General features: G+C 36.5%; 3 protein-coding genes across 3 annotated transcripts; all 3 read left to right on the top strand.

Moving 5' to 3' along the window:
- Nucleotides 1-3,513: 3,513 nt before the first annotated feature.
- Nucleotides 3,514-6,628, top strand: LOC143544248 (uncharacterized). Its single transcript, XM_077036391.1, has 5 exons — nt 3,514-3,692; nt 4,268-4,353; nt 4,598-4,771; nt 5,539-5,649; nt 5,859-6,628. The coding sequence occupies exons 1-5, from the start codon at nt 3,514-3,516 to the stop codon at nt 6,626-6,628; spliced, it is 1,320 nt and encodes a 439-aa protein (XP_076892506.1).
- A 3,653-nt stretch (nt 6,629-10,281) lies between these two features.
- On the top strand, nt 10,282-12,661 carry LOC143544269 (uncharacterized; the record flags this gene model as incomplete). Its single annotated transcript, XM_077036405.1, has 8 exons — nt 10,282-10,370; nt 10,956-11,065; nt 11,150-11,268; nt 11,353-11,450; nt 12,124-12,211; nt 12,288-12,407; nt 12,486-12,579; nt 12,648-12,661. Coding segments are annotated over exons 1-8 (705 nt in total), but the record flags the coding sequence as incomplete, so codon positions are not given.
- A 2,030-nt stretch (nt 12,662-14,691) lies between these two features.
- Nucleotides 14,692-17,071, top strand: LOC143544267 (plant intracellular Ras-group-related LRR protein 3-like). The gene is made up of 3 exons (XM_077036403.1): nt 14,692-14,883; nt 16,023-16,189; nt 16,453-17,071. The coding sequence occupies exons 1-3, from the start codon at nt 14,692-14,694 to the stop codon at nt 17,069-17,071; spliced, it is 978 nt and encodes a 325-aa protein (XP_076892518.1).
- The last annotated feature ends 402 nt before the right edge of the window (nt 17,072-17,473 follow it).

Raw genomic sequence — 17,473 nt, 5'->3', positions numbered from 1 at the left:
TTTCCGTCACGTTCCGTAACTAAAACAAAATAATAAAAAAAGAACAAAAACAAAATTGGCATTCGGTCTGTTTTTGATAAGTTCATTACGGACCAAAACTAAAATAAAACAAAAACAAAAAAAATTACCACCAATGCGGTTCCGCAAAGTGGCCAAAAGGGGCTTTGCGGCACCAAACATCTAAATTATTATATATAATAATAATGATCACCACTATTTATTCATGCATTCCATTCTCGTCTTCATTCGCTAAACATCGATCTATTTGTCTCTTCTTTTTACAGTTTCATTATCCAATTTACTGAAGACTCAGCTGCTACCTTTCTGCAATACTACTCTTAGGTATGTATCTCGTGTTTTGAAGTTTTATTCATTTGGATGATTAATATTTAGACAAGGGAGTTAAATTGGAAAGTATACTGTTACACCTATTTTCCAAAGAAGCAAATAAAAATCAAAGTACTAATAAGAAAAATAGTTTACAATATTATTTTAAACTTTTTTGGCTCCAGCACAAGGTGTTCAGTATTCGGATTCGATTAAGCTAAAACATCAGATAATTTGTTACAGAAGTTTAGATTTTGTTTTCTGCATTACTGGTATTACTCATATTCTAATTGTCTGATTTTTTTTAATGATATTTCATAATTGTTCTATGAAGAAATCTTAGAAATTTAATAAGAGATTAATGTAATTTGCTTTATGAATCAATTTTTGATTTTTTATAGAAATAATATTGTCGAAGCATGAAATGAATCTGACCTGATCCATGACGATGTTTCCACGGATTTCGAGATGAAACGAACCACGTCTTGATCTTCTTCTCCGGTTGCTTGAGACCTGCAATGGCTTTTCGGGGGCGTGGAGGTGACTGCTAAGAAATCTCAAGGATCTCTTGTTTACAGACACAAAAAAGTGGTGGTGGCTCTTATTCAGCATGACCCCTTAATAAGGAGGTGGAGACCTCCTTATATAGAGAGCCTCATGGCCACCATCATGGTACCCTAATGGGCCTAGCCCAGTTAGGGTTACCTCCACAAAACCCCCTCAGCCCAATAACATTGTATTAGTCCATATAATAAAATAAGCCAATATAATAAATTTAGGGTCGTAAAACCGGGTTTAGTACCATACCCCTACAAGCCCCCCAAGTCCAGCGTTGCTCCTGGGCGCGCAAGCGTCTAGGTGGAGCGCTGGACTTTATGAGGTGTGTTAGGCCATGAGGCGGTTTTTTCCCTTTTCTTCGGCCTTGTCTTTATTGTCTTTGAGTTTTGGGAGGTTTTCTTCATGATAGTGACATGTTGTGGTCTTTATGATAATGATGGTGCCCTGGCATGAATAAGATATAGCACGCATCATAACAATAGTGGCGCGAGGCCTGATAAAAGGTAGAGCGCGCATCTCGATAATAATGTAACATAACTTGCGCGCGAGGAAGCTTACGAGTTATGAGAATAATAAAGCCTGCGCGCGAGGCGACTTACGGATCTATGAGAATAATAAAGCCTGCGCGCGTGGCGACTTACGAGCTATAAGAATAATAAAGCCTGCGCGCGTGGCGACTTACGAGCTATAAGAATAATAAAGCCTGCGCGCGAGGCGACTTACGAGCTATAAGAATAATAAAGCCTGCGCGCGTGGCGACTTACGAGCTATAAGAATAATAAAGCCTGCGCGAGTTGCGGCTTACGAGCTATAATAATAATAAAGCCTGCGCGCGAGGCGGCTTACGAGCTATAAGAATAATGAAGCTTGCACGCGAGGCGACTTATGAGCTATAAGAGTAATGAAGCTTGCGCGAGTTGCGGCTTACGAGCTATAATAATAATGATAATGACTGGTCCACAAGGGCCTCTTCTACGCAGGATGACTATCCCAGCTTGTCTTCAAAATAATAATGGAGGCACAAACGGCCATAGTAATAATGTTATGGGTGCTTGTGCGACTCGTAGCCGAACATTGGCGCGTGGCCGTTTGGGATATTGTTAGGCTCCCGCCCTAAGATTCGGATGTCTTCCATCGTGATAATGCAGTGGTGGTATACCACGATAGTCCCCTAGTTCATTGCTGCTAAATGAGGATTCCCAACCTTTAAGTATGGCGTGTAGCCATATGGGATATTATGAGGATTCCCAACCTTTAAGTATGGCGCGTAGCCATATGGGATATTATGAGGATTCCCGACCTTTAAGTATGGCGCGTAGCCATATGGGATATTATGAGGATTCCCAACCTTTAAGTTTGGCGCGTGGCCTGATGCGCGCATGCACGGCGATGGAGTGGTGACTCGCGAGCGCGCGTGCGTGGCGGAGGTCTCTTGCGCAAAACCCACATGGTGGTTTCCGCGGTGGTTTCCACGGGCGTTCACGCATGTCGGCGGAATGGTGACCCGCTGGCGAGAATGCGTGGTGGCAGTCTTCTGCGCAAAACCCACATGGTGGAGGTCTTTTGCGCGAAACCCACATGGTGGTTCCCGCGGCGGCACATGCATGGCTGCGGAGTGAGAATCCGCGGGCGCGCGTACATGGCGGCGGAAGTCTGGTAATTTTTGGATCTGCAATTTAAGAGTTAGATCTGCAATTTTAAACCTAAAATCCAGGTCTGTAATCTAGATCTAGATCTGTAAATCAGATCTAGATAGATCTGAGGCTCGGAGCGGATTTAAAACCATCGCAGATCCGGAGACTTGATCATTCGAATCAGGCAGTTTCTTTTTGCACAGATCTGGAAGCCTCCTTTAGATCTATGGATCTTTTTGAGCTTTAATAGAACAAGCCTTGAAGCCTTTTTCTGTAAACTTCCAGATCTGGGTTTTTCCTGGGAGAGATCTGACAGCCGAGAGGAAGATCGAAGGGTAGTTCGTTGCCGTCCCACGGATGGCGCCAATGTCGAAGCATGAAATGAATCTGACCTGATCCATGACGATGTTTCCACGGATTTCGAGATGAAACGAACCACGTCTTGATCTTCTTCTCCGGTTGCTTGAGACCTGCAATGGCTTTTCGGGGGCGTGGAGGTGACTGCTAAGAAATCTCAAGGATCTCTTGTTTACAGACACAAAAAAGTGGTGGTGGCTCTTATTCAGCATGACCCCTTAATAAGGAGGTGGAGACCTCCTTATATAGAGAGCCTCATGGCCACCATCATGGTACCCTAATGGGCCTAGCCCAGTTAGGGTTACCTCCACAAAACCCCCTCAGCCCAATAACATTGTATTAGTCCATATAATAAAATAAGCCAATATAATAAATTTAGGGTCGTAAAACCGGGTTTAGTACCATACCCCTACAAATATATCCATCAATATATTTGTATTTTTATTGGAAGTTAATCCAAATTAGTCATTGTGTGAAAGTCTAGGGAGTTATAGACTACAAGTAATATAAAAAATACATGTTTGTGTTTTTGGGTTTGATTTCCAACATGTTTTTTTAAATACTTATTATTATACGAGGGTATTTGTGGTTATGTGAGTTTTGTAACACATGTATTTTTTTATATAATGTAGTTGCAATGGAACAACTTGAGCATTTCAGTCACGAGCATATGCTACACCTTGTTCAATTGCAGCCGGTCCAAGGCAATAAAAACTCCGACGCAAAAGTTAATGATAACGGAGATGAAGATGAAAATGAAAATAAAGATAAAGATCGTATTGTGGTGGAAGAGGGCCATTTTGGCATATGCAAGATGTGCGAGGAAGAGATCTATTCATTTCATCTATGTTACTACACCTGCAATGATTGTGACTACTCCTGCCTAAAATCCAACACAACCACCCACTACATTTCGACCATAGTCTTATATTATGCAAGTATTCTGACGCACGGAGGTGTGATGTTTGTAAACTTGACCGAGAAAAGGTCTACATGTACGATTGTTTCAACTGTGAATTCATCATGGACATAATCTGTGCAACCATGTATGTACAAAAGATGGACCACCCAAGTCACCCTCACCAACTGCAACGTTGTTTCGGTCAGATGATATCTCATTGTAATGCTTGTGGTGATGAACATAACGGGACCTTCTACCATTGTACCACACGTTCTGGGTTCAGGATCCATTTGAGTTGCGCTTTGCTTCCAACCAAGTTACTTATCCAACAATCCACAAATGAGAATTTCAGCCATTCTCATTTACTTACCCTTTACTATACCTTTCCTCGTATTGAGTTAAGGGCTAAGTTTTCTCCCCGTTGCAGAGTTTGTCAGAAAGGTTTTGATTCCTACAAATGGGAAGACAAATATTACTTATGGCATTACAGCTGCAATAAATGTCAATATTACGTTCATGTTGATTGTGCGACTTCAAAAAAAGATGCGTTTATGTCTCCTCTCTTGATGCCAGCAGGTTATTATTTGTTCTATTCTTTCTAATAGTATGTATTGTTCTTGTCAATTTGAACTTAACTTACGACACATATTCGTTAATCATGCTATGAAAAAACTTACAAAAATTTCTCAGACGATGATCATCTCACCCTCTCAAATACAACATATGGTTTCTTTTTCTTAAAAAAAAAAAAACTTATTATTTAATGAGGATATTTGTTGTTATATGAGTTTTGTATACATGTATTTTTTATATAATGTAGTATCAAAGGAGCAGCTTAACCATTTTAGTCACAAGCATATGCTACTCCTTGTTCAGTTGCAGCCTGTCCACGGCAATAAAAACTCAAACGAAGAAGATAATGATGATGTAGATGAAGACGAATATAAAGATCGTATTGTGGTGGAAGATGTCCATTTTGGTGAATGCAAGATGTGTGAGGAAGAGATCTATTCATTTCATCTATGTTACTACACCTGCAATGATTGCGACTACTCTCTACACAAATTCTGTGCCGAACTACCTGAAACCCAACAAAACCACCCATTACATCCCGACCACAACGTTAAATTGAACCGGTATTCTTAAGCATGGAGGTGCGGTATTTGTAATAAGCGAAAAAAGGGCTACATGTACAATTGTTCCACTTGCGAATTCATCATGGACATAATCTGTGCAACCATGTCTGTACAGAAGATGGACCACCCAGGTCACCCTCACCAACTACAACGTAGTAATTTCGGTCCGATGATATCTTGTTGTAATGCTTGTGGTGATGAACATAGTGGGACCTTTTACCATTGTACCACATGTACTTGGTTCAGGATTCATTTGAGTTGCGCTCTGCTTCCAACCAAGTTACTTATCCAACAGTCCACAAATGAGAATTTCAGCCATTCTCATTTACTTACCCTCTCCTATTGCTTTCCTTATATTGACTTGGAGGCTAAGATTTTCCCACGTTGCAGAGTTTGTGAGAAAGATTCTGATCCTCGCAAATTGGAACACCGTCCTTACCTATGCATTACAGATGCGATAAATGCCAATATTATGTCCATGTTGATTGTGCGACGTTAAGGAAAGATGCGTTTATGTCTTCTATCTTAATGCCTGCAGGTTATTATTCATTCTTTTCTTTTTTTATTGTAGATTTTGTGTTTGCCAGTTTAAACTTAAACTTACGATACATCATTCGTTAATCAGGCCATGGCAAAACTTACAAAAATTTCAGAGACGATGATCATCCTAATCTAATTCACTGTCCGTTTGATGATGAAAATGCCAACATTCTCACACACCTTTTTGAGAACAAAGGTGAATTAGTTATTAAAAGGAAGATTGATGGTGAAATGTTTTGTCACCCGCACCCCCTGATTCTTTTTGACACATTTCTTAACGGGTCAGTTTCACTTCATGATCCCATAAAAAAAGTGGAACTACTTTGTAACGGATGTGTGAGACCAATCACCAATATGCCCTTTTATAAGTGTTCCCAAGATGATTGTGATTATGTTCTTCATGAGTGGTACCCTCTCAAATACGAGACCACCCACACCATCCACAACATACGCTTGCTTTCATGCCAAAGACCCCTACAAACTTCTTAGGTTTGTTTGACTGTAAGATTTGTAGGTTACCTTGCAGTGGTTTTGCATATGGATGCACGCAATGTGAATATTATGTGGATGTCCATTGTGGCTTCATACCTGATGAAATCACACATGAAGCCCACCCTAACCATCTCCTATTAAGATTTAAAGCTTCACGCGTATTTAAGGATTGTAAGGCATGTGGATTGGATATGAAAGGAATCGGATTTCATTGTCCCACCTGTGATCTCTATTTGCATGCAAATTGTGCTTTGTTATTACCTAGAACGATAAGGCACAAGTATGATAAACATCCATTGACTCTGAGATACCATTCTGCTGAGAACCATAGTGGCGAATACTTTTGTGAGATTTGTGAGGATCAGTTTGACCCGGAAGCGTGGTTCTATCATTGCAGCGCGTGTGCCTTCTCTGTGGACACTGCTTGTGCCCCCATAAAGCTTCAGTGCGAGCGGTCTACATTTTCCTATCACGAGGGTCCCGTCTTTCAGTTTCTAAATGTCAAGTTTGGAAGAAGAACTACGCTAAGAGATCACCCGCATCCTTTAACCTTTGTACAAGGTATTAAGGATGACGGCCAGTGCATTAGGTGTCATAAAGATTTGCAGTATCAGATGATCTTTAAGTGCTTCGAGTGCAAGTTTGCACTTGATTATTGGTGTGGGTTATTCCTCTTAGAATAACCAGCAATCAATATGTAATTGCAAATCTATGTCATAATTTGTTTTATTATTCACATGAGCTGATTTTAATGTAACACTTACTATATTAATCGTAATCTTAATGGTCTATAATGTCCAATTAATATATATAAATATAATTCAATTTATTTTTAATCTTCGCCACCGGTACTCACAATAGTAATATGGTTTAGTTAAGCTAAAAAAGAGAGCCAAATTTTTAGCAATGAAGTTTCTCTAAAATTGTTAGACGTTAAAAATGAAGAATCGGGTAAGCTCGACAACTCTAAAATGGACTACCCATAAAACCCGCAACTAGATGGTAAATTGCTAAAATGGACTACCCGTGCACCCGTGACCGAAGATCCGCCATTGAAGAACAAGCCGGTGAGTCGGCTCATTCGTTTACTCCTACCTGACGATTCGCCATGACCCGGTCATAGCCACGTCTTCTGTCCATGCAACATTTGTTTATGTGTTTATTTTATTTTGTCACGTATTTTTAGTTTATTATTTTAGTTACTTTACGTTTCCATTTTGTATCACTTTACTAGCTTATTTCATGGGGCCATGTTTTAGTTAGTTTCTTTTTTCTTTATTTCCTATATGTATTGTATAATGTAGTAATGAAAAGACAACAGTGTATCATTATGATAAAGTTTCTTTGTTAATTTTATCTCAATAGATTTTGAGTTAAAGTTGATTTGTTTTTGCTAGCTTGATTTTGGCATCTTGAGTGGTGATCTTAGCCACGATTTCTTAGCCGGTGTGGTGAATTGGTATCACGTGTTAGTGGGCAGACAAAAACCTTCAACTGAAGAAAACAATTTATAAATGGCATAACACGCGTTTGGAATTGTTGAAGATTTAATGACGTGTTCTGAGGGTGAGAAAGTTTTGAAGTTGAAATTTGATCGGTAATTTAATGAGATGATGAAATATGTGGTTAAAATTTGATATTTTGATGAACTATTATTATGTGAGTGATGGAATTTTTGCCTTTTGAAATGTAATTATATATACAATTATCTTATAAATAAAATTATAATAGAAAAAATATATAAAAATAATTATAATCATGTAAAAATTATTGATAAATAGTAAACGAGCCGAGCCCAAGCTAAGCTTAACCTTTGAAAATAGAGTTCGAAAAGTTCTGTGTGAGGTAAACGAGCCGAGCTCGAGCCTACTCGACTAACCTTATCCAAGTCAATTATTACTGTATATATTTTAGAACTTTGGTGCAGCAAGGACCCTATTATGCCCCTTTGCGGCACCTTAGCGGTGGAAAATTTTTTTTGTTTTTCTTATTTTTGTTTTGATTTTTTTTGTTATTGTTTTGGTTTAATTCCACTACCGTAACTAGAACCAACCGAATGTTGATTATTTTGTTTTAGTTTCGGTACCGTAAAGAACGTGACGGAAACTGCCCAAATTTGCATAGACTGATCGCCTAACGTCCGGGATCAACAACGCTTGAGTTCTACTGACCGACGCTGCTTTATTGTCCACCTTAATTTTTTAAAATTTTGTTTTATTTTTGGTTTTTGTACCGACACAAAAACGAGCGTAACCAAAACCGACCTAATGCGCATTGACTTACCGCCTCAATGCTTAGGTTTTATCAACGCACGAGTTTTACCAATCTGCGTAGAAAACTAGTTTAAATATATCTGAGTGTTGAAAATAAACATACACTTTTGTGTTGTGTTGATATATGAAATTATCAAACCTTAGGGGGTGTTTTCAAAAGAGGCAAATTGGATTGTTATTATTAAGCAAGGTTCATGTGTATTTTTAGTTTTAACATGAGAACGTAGAAAATAATACTAATTTATAAAAAAATAAAAACGTAAGAATCAATATCAACTACATTACCAATCTACATAAACAATTATTTATAATAACAAAGAGAAAAACCTAAAAATTACAACAAAAGAATCAAAATCAAGAACAAAATAATAACAGCAAATACTTATATCAGCAAAAGAAAAAATCTAATAATAACAACAAAATATAAATAAGCAAATACTTATAATGTCTTATAATCGAAAATTAACAAATATGAACAAAATATAACAGCAAACACTTATAAAAATAAACATAATAATAACAGCAAATTGGTTTTAACTATTTTAAAATGTACTCAATCTCATTACTTTATTGTTATTATTATTATTATTATTATAAAAGAAACTAAAACCATAAAAGAAACTAAAACCCTAACCGCCATTCTCTCCCGTTTCCACCATTCATTCTGTCACTCCGCCGTGCCGGCGCCGGTCAAACAAAACTATCCGGTAAACATATTGATATTATATTAATTAACCACTAACATAATCAAGTTTAATTGTTCAATTAGTTTTTAAATTTAGGGTTTATCGATTACGGCTATATAGTTGCTTATGATCAATGTTTACGCAGTGTTTGTGTTGATATTATATCTATTTTGTTTGTCTGATTGTTTAATTTTGAATCGGATGAAATAGCCTAGGGTTTCTTCAATTAGGTTAAATGTGTTTTGTCTGTGTAAATAACTTAGAGGTGTGCGCGGTTCGGTTTGGGTCGGTTTTGGGCTAAAACTGAATCAAAAACTCAACTTTAAAGCTTTTGAATTTTTTAAAATCTTTCGGTTTCGGTTGTTTTGGTTTGCCATTTGAGTTTGAAAATTTTGGGTCTTTGGGTTTAAATAAACTATTTTGTTAATTGATAATTAATTGATTATTATACATTTATATTACTTAAAATAAAATAAAAATTGAAACTTTATAAATTTGGTTAGGTTCGGTTTTGTTGGTTACTATTTCATTCAAGCGAAGACCGAACCGTAAGTTTGGTTTTTACAAAAGCATAAAGCCAAACCGTTGGTTTTTGTTTTGCTACGTGTAATTAGTGTGTATTATTCTCTGTTGAAAAATTATAACAAATTGGTTATTATACATTTTGCCTAAAATATTTGAGTTATATGCTTATTAAATTATTATGAATTACTTCAAATAAAAATTGAGAATTTATAAATTTGGTTCGGTTCAGGATTTTGTTGGTTTGCAATTTTGTTCAAAACGAAAAATGAGTCGTAAGTTTGGTTTTTACATAAACATATAACCAAACTGTTGGTTTTTGTTCGCTTCGCTTTTCTCTGTTTCATGCACACCGCTACATGTGATTAGATTAAAAATTTTGAATGTTGTGTATTATTCATCATCATCATCATCGTACTCAGTATATCCCACCAATAGCAAAGCTATGGTAGGGTCTGAGGAGGGTAAGATGTAGGCAGCCTTACCTCTACCCCATAGGGATAGAGAGGCTGCTTCCGGTGAGACCCCTGGCTCGATAGTAGTTTTGCATCAAGCCTTGGACATAAGGCACATAGCACTCAATCATCGGGACACCAGCTGATCGGTGCATGTACCCTTATCTTTCAGCTATCAACGCCACTACATGATGCCCGATTAACCGTCCGTCACTTTTAACGTTATTTTCACGAGATTAGTAAAATAACGTCAAAATTAGTGCAATTTCACTTTTGCCCACCCGAGGGTTCACACATATATACATCATATGTGCGCACCGCAAGCAGGGCTATGTTGTGTATTATTCTCTGTTGAAATTTTGTTTTTGAAGTGCAATGATTTTAAGTTTTGACTTTCTGAACAGGTGAATTTTAAAGTCAGTTCAAAATGCAGAATGATGAGGTTATATGGCAAGTTCTCAGGCACAAGCACTGCAGTTATATGGCAAAGTGAGTGTTTCAGCTATGGTTATCGACTCATTTTATGTATTACTTGATACGTTTTATTGTATTTTAGGAGGAAAACTGCATAACAAAAATACTGAACCAGTTGAGAAACTGATGGTTCAGTTATGACTATGTTGGTTTAATTATGATTATGCATGTGTAAATTTTCGAGGTTTTTCGACTGGACTGACATTAAACAAGCCGTTAACAATATGTTATATGTCATATATTTTTTCTTATAAATAACATATTAGTCGCCGATAATTTTTCTTCATAAATTTAAAGGAGTGCTAATATTTAATATGAATATTTGGATTTTTTATTTTTAATTTTCTAGAAACTACACTCATTCAAATCCGGATGTTAGTTGATGGTTAATTTTAATTGAAATAAACAAACCGTCTTTACAATAACCAAAGTAACTGAACCAGTTATAACCTAAACGATCGTTTATGAAATTTTAAATCCAAAACTGATAGGTTATAAGTTTGGTTTTAGTTTGTAACTGAGTAATGCTCAACAGTGTTTTGTCCCAATCTTAGGGGTGTAAGTGTGTAATATTTTGTGGTGTTAATGATTTATTAACAGGATTACAGCTGGAATTTTTTGTCGGAACCCGTACAATATAACTGGAGTTTGTAATCGGAGCTCATGCCCACTTGCTAACAGTCGTTATGCTACCATACGGGATCATGAAGGTACTGTTTATAACATAGTTACAGACTTCTGTTTTGTCTTTAATGTATTTTTGTATAATTGATTGCTTAACTTTTTTGTTGCAGGAGTCTTTTACTTGTACATGAAAACCATAGAGAGGGCACATATGCCAAATAAGTTATGGGAAAGAATTAAATTGCCTCGCAATTATGAACAAGCCCTTGAAATTGTTGACAATAATCTGGTATATATAATATAAATTCAGAATGTTATTTTTTAGATATTTTATTTCATATTGTAAATTGTAATCACTTTCATGAATTAACAGAAGTTCTGGCCTAAGTTTCTTGTGCACAAGGCAAAGCAACGGTTGACCAAAATGACACAAATGCGCATACGCATGAGGAAACTTGCTCTTAAAACAAGGTCGGTTGATATCTCATCTTTCTATATTTCAAAATGATAATTATACAACATAGCACTTGGACTTCTACCTTTTATTTATACTATTGAGTTAAGGAGAAACTTCATATATATCTTTCTAAAAAGCTCAAAGTTTTATAATATTATATTTATAGTTTAAAAACATGAAAATGCCAATTTACTCATTTAATAGTTAATAAAATACATATAACAGCTATACATTCTATCTATTATACCATTATTAAGGGACAATTTCATGTATATTTTTCTAAAAACTTGTTTATACTTTATATTCATCTTTTTAAAATTGTTAAAAGTATCATTATTACGAGTTTCATAGCTCACAAGATAAACCAAATACTTAACGATTCGTTTCACCAAGTAACTGTAGAAGATGATAATCACAATATGCACTGAGACGATCCACTCTTTACAGAAACAATGGTTTTCTATGTGTTTATTAAGTTAATCTGACTGTCATAAGTAACAAATTTTATAATTTTCTGTGTAATGAGTAAATATGATGGTTTTTTGAAAGAGTAAATTTGATATTCTTAAATTTTGAAGGATATATACGAGTTAGTCCTTGAGTTAATTATTTAACGAAAGTGAATCTGTTCTCTAATTCTAATAGCCTATATAAACTGTTTTTATATGGCTGTGTTTATTCATGTAGGGAAAAGATTATGACAACTCCTAGAAAAGAAATGAAGAGAGAATCTAGACGAGAGGAGAAGGCATTGAAGGCTGCACTTTTGGAAAAGGTTACAATTTTATAAAACTGTTTTTAGATTCTGGTAAAACATTTTTACAGCTTTTAACAATAATGTTGTTTTACAGGCTATCGAGAAGGAAGTGGTTGAGCGTTTAAAAAGAGGAACGTATGGTGATATAGTAAATATTAATCAAGATGAGTTCGATAAACTAATTGATCAAATTGACAAACAAGAAGGAGAACAGGTTGGATATGCACAGAAGCATTCAATGTTCTTGTTTTTGTTGTATAAAAATACATTCTAACCGTCGTTTGTTCGACAGGCTGAAATAGAATATGTTGAAGCGGACGACGAGGAGATGGAACTTGAAGATGATTTTGAGGATATTGGTTTTTCAAATGAAGTTTATGGAAGTGGTAAGATTCTTATAGTTGTGTGTGTAACCGAAAATAGTTTTTGTTAATAATATCTGGTTAAGTTACAGATGAGGAAGATGCTGAAGACGATGATGCTGAAGACGACGACAATGATGACGATGAGTTGGGAAAAGTGGTGGTGAATCGAAAGAGGGGGCGACCGGATTCCAAATATAATCTCAAGAAGCTGGAGAGAGATGCTAAAAGGAAAGGAAAAGTACTTGTTGAGGTATAAGTTACTGAAATTAGGATATTTTACTTTATATTTTGAATAATAAGTTGTAGAATGTAATTTGATTATGTGTTGTTTTGGTGTAGCTTGAGCATGAAGAGACAGATAGAAAGCAGAAGGCAATTGCATGAGTATGATGCTGATTTTTGGTTCATTAAAAAGACTTCAAATGGATGTTTTCATGTGGTGGATGATGTGTTGTAAAAGTTTTGATCTCTATTTAATAACTTTGATTTTGTTATTTTTGATTAGTTGCAGACATTTTGATTTAGAATCTGGTTTATTGAATTTTACCATTCAAATTTCAACATATATATGATCAATTTTTGAGCTAGTTTTGCTAAATATATTAACCTTTAGATTTTTTTTTTTATTGACAAAATTTGTAAATTTTTTTTAAAAGAATTTATATAAGGGGCTTTAAAGCCCCTCCACATCATCGTCATGTAAGAAATGAGGCTTCGAAGCCTTTATCTATAACGTCCCGCTGTAGTTTAAAGCTCCTTGAGCGTCTCGATATATATACACATATATATGTATGTGTGTATGAGAGGGAGGGAGAGAGAAAAACATATGGCCCACCATTTATACTCAAAGGCGCCAATCGTTCCAAAGCCACCCCCTTCGCCGCCCTCTTTCTTAGCGCCCCTCAGCGGTATGCCGCGCCTTCCACGCCCCAAGGCCACCCCCAAGGGCACCCCATAGCCGACCGCCTTATTGAAGAGTTGGAATCTTTCACTTAAACAAAGTTTTATGGAAGAATGTTTTGATTTGCGCTATGTGCGGCATGCCTGTGTGACTAGTCGTATACCTAGTATTCTTGTCTCTTGTAACAAAGAACTACAACGTGTATATCGCGAGACGTGTTCACGTGAATTTCTTCACATGCTTATCTTTCATGCCTAGTCGTGAGCTGATTTTCAACCAATTTGTCTCTTGTAAGTTGTAACTTCATATACTACCCTTTCATGTTTAGCCGTGAGCTGATTTTCAACCAATTCATCTCTTGTAAGTAGTTGTAAACGAAGAACTACATCGTGCATTTGTTTTGACTTGTTTACTCGTATTTACATTTATGTTCTTATTCATAAAGTGGGACTTCTATACATGTGAATCCCTAGTCATAAATCATGTTTTTAAGTATGAAATTATCTGTTATAATTAGAGGTGCACAAATCGGTTTTTTTAAAAAAACCGGTTCGGTTATTAACCGGACCGGTTTTTTTTGGCCCGGAAAAAAACCGGTTCGGTTAATAACCGGACCGGTTAATAACCGGTTTTGTATGTCAAAACCCTAACCGGTCTAACCGGTTAGGACCGGTTTAGAAACCGGTTAGAACCGGTTAATAACCGGTTAACCGGTTTTTTTTTTAAAATAACCGGTTAATAACCGGTTTTTTTCATAATAACCGGTTTTTCCATTAACCGGTTCGTTAACCGGTTTTGGATCTAAAACTTGTAACCGAAATACGAACCGACGGTTTGTAAACCGGTTTTTAAAAAACCGGTTTTCGTAAAAACCGGTTTCCGGTTTAAACCGGCAAACCGGTTCCCCAACCGGTTTTTTTGACCATCTCTAGTTATAATATATATTAAAAAGCAATGTCGGTGTCCTCACACAATTTCACTATTCATCATTTTCTTCAATTTCAGCCACACATTCTATATTAAAAACCATTGTCGGGCCGGCCCACCATTGATTTTCATATGGTTCTCCTAAACTTATATAAGTTCGGTTAACCGGTTTATTCGCCTACCTTCGAAACTTTTCTCCTCTTTTGAAATAAAAAACAACAGTCAAAAGTCAACATTTGACAAATTCAAGCATTCGACAAATCCCATAAAAGGTCTCAACTTATGACTGTGTTCACAACCAGAAAATGGCGGACATAACGAAGGTAGACGATGATTCAGACGAAGTCAACCTGGAAGTTATACAAGTACTCAACAAGGCATCTGATGAAGTCGTTGACCGGGTTGACCTTTCTGGCCAACAGCTAAAGTTAATCCCAGAACAATTTGGAAAACTAGCTGGTTTAGTTCATCTTAATCTGTCTAATAATCACTTACAGGTTTTGATTTCAGTTCCTTTATGGGTTGTTTATGCATTAAATGAATCAATTGTTACTGTTTTTAATACCCTGATCAATATTAGTTGATGCCCACCAAATGTTTGATAATATGCTCAAGAGAGGTTTCTTTAATTTTTATGATATCTTGCTTGCTTTTGTTATCGCTGCCAGGGGTGTAAACGAGCCGAGCGCGGCCTGTTTTGACTTATGATAGCTTGAGCTTGGCTTATTTCAAGCTTTTATTCTAAAGCTTGAGCTCGGCTTGTGAGCCGTTTCTTCAAGATCATGCTTGGTTCGTTTATTATTTGTTCGTTTCGAGTTTTTTTTCTAAAGCTTGAGCACGGGTCGTGGGTCGTTTAAAGCTCGAGCTTGGGTCATTTATCGTTTGTTAATTCAGTTGTATATATTTTAATGATTTTTATATGTTTAGAAAAACCTTAAACAAGGGTAAGCTCGAGCTCGTATGCAGTACCTTGAGTGACCCAAAGCTTGGCTGTGCAGTGTGAAATTAATAAAGAGAAGACCAAAATAGCTAAAACATAAAAATACACAAGGCTTGTTAATGCTTGACGGGCCTAAACTATCTTCCCATAGAAGGCATGAGCTCGGGCTCGATAAATAAACGAGCTTTATTTTAGGTTCGGGCTCAGCTCGTTTCAAACTTTTTATTGATCAGATCTCAAGTAGCTTGCGAACGAATCAGCTCGTTTGCACCCACTAGTTAGGCTGAATTTTACAATATTTTGCTTTTGTTGTAAATATTCTGATTAGTCACTGATTAATTTTGTGATTGCTAATAGATATGCTACCGATTCAATTTCACCTTATCGGACAAACAATTGGTAGTTGCTCAAATTCGGCCCAAATCGTTTGGTCAAAGTTGGTCAAAATCTTTGAAGTATTTAAAAAACTATACTTGTTAATCCAATCCGATTATTAAGTTTGAAAAATTACACATAAAATTCTGAAAATTTTTTGTGTGTGTGTGTGTGTGTTTGTGTGTACTTTGGAAATTTACATATAAAATTCCATTCCGATTAATATATATTAATCTCTAGTTGGTACCCCACTGTCCAACTAGTGCCTTGCGAGTTCTACAACACTAAAGATCACATGGTTTTATTTTTGTTGCAAAACAGGTGCTACCTGATTCAATTGCAGGGCTAGTGAAACTAGAGGAGCTTGATGTTTCATCAAATCTCTTAGAAGCTCTACCAGATTCCATTGGTTTGTTGACCACTCTCAGAATCTTGAATGTGTCCAGCAACAAGCTTAACACCCTTCCCGAAAGCATCGCCTTTTGCAAGTAATATTCCAAAAACTCTATACGGGTGTAAAGGAGCCGAGCCGAGCCCGAGCTTGTTAAAGCTCAAGCTCGACTCGTTTAACTTAAGAGAGCTTGGCTCGAGTTTGGCTTGTTTAGAGCTTTATCTCCAAAGCTCGAGCTCAGCTCGTTTATTATTTATTATATTATTTTATTCATATGTTTTATAATAATTTACATATATATATACATGTGATAATTTGTAACTTTATATACTCATCTCAACGTTAATTTTTTATCAACAGGTCATTGGTAGAACTGCATGCAAGCTTCAATAACATAAAGTTCTTGCCAACAAACTTCGGTTTCGGACTAGTAAACCTTAAAACACTCTCAATCAGCCTCAACGAGCTTCGTTTCCTTCCAAAAACCATTAGTGAACTTGAGTCTTTAACACACCTAGATGCTCATTTCAATAAGCTTCATGGCATTCCATCTTCCATTGGAAAGTTAACAAATCTCGAAACTTTAAACTTGAGCAGTAATTTCAGCAACTTGACCGAACTACCCGACATGATCACTGATCTTGCAAACCTCAAAGAGCTTGATATTAGTAACAATCAAATCCAGGCTCTTCCTGAATCATTTGGTCAACTTCAGAAGTTGACTAAATTAAACTTGGATCAGAATCCGCTTATAGTTCCTCCTAAGGAGATTGTAATGGAAGGAACCGAGGCTGTTAAACGCTTTATGATCAAGTGGCGGCTTGAGAACATTGCTGCGGAAGAACAGAGGCGGTTGGTTGAAGGGAATGATGGGAATCAGGGTGGATGGTTTACTTGGGGAACTAATATGGTTAGTTCATATTTTGGTCAAGGTAAATCTTCTGGTTCTAAAGATGCATATTTGGATCAGTTGCTGTAAGTTTGTAATATTTGAAGGTGAAAACTTTGAATTGGACTTAAAATGAGGTGAATGTGTGTATGTTGTAAACTTATGTTGCATAAGTGATGTTTAAAATCTTATTGCTACTACTTGTTACTTCAAGGCGAGTAATTGTCGTCTCTAAAGCAATTTCGTCCCTATAGTGTGTTTCGGGTGACTTCCGAATTGGCTCCAAAGATACAATGAAGCGACATGTGTAGGATGTTGAATAACTCACGCAAATGTGATAACTCGAATGAACTAGTGTGTTAGTGTGATGAATTATGGATACGAAAATTTTGTTTCATTTATAGTGAATTATGGATGCTAGAGTTTTGTGCCTTACGATATCAGGGTTGCGACCACAACTCTCGACTAGTAGGGCGTCGGATGTACAAGCAC

The sequence above is a fragment of the Bidens hawaiensis genome, unplaced genomic scaffold, assembly GCF_021521415.1.
Source record: "Bidens hawaiensis isolate Kalapana, Puna unplaced genomic scaffold, B.hawaiensis_p1.1 tig00013505_1, whole genome shotgun sequence".
Lineage (NCBI taxonomy): Eukaryota > Viridiplantae > Streptophyta > Magnoliopsida > Asterales > Asteraceae > Bidens > Bidens hawaiensis.
This window is presented reverse-complemented; position numbering and strand designations above follow the sequence as displayed.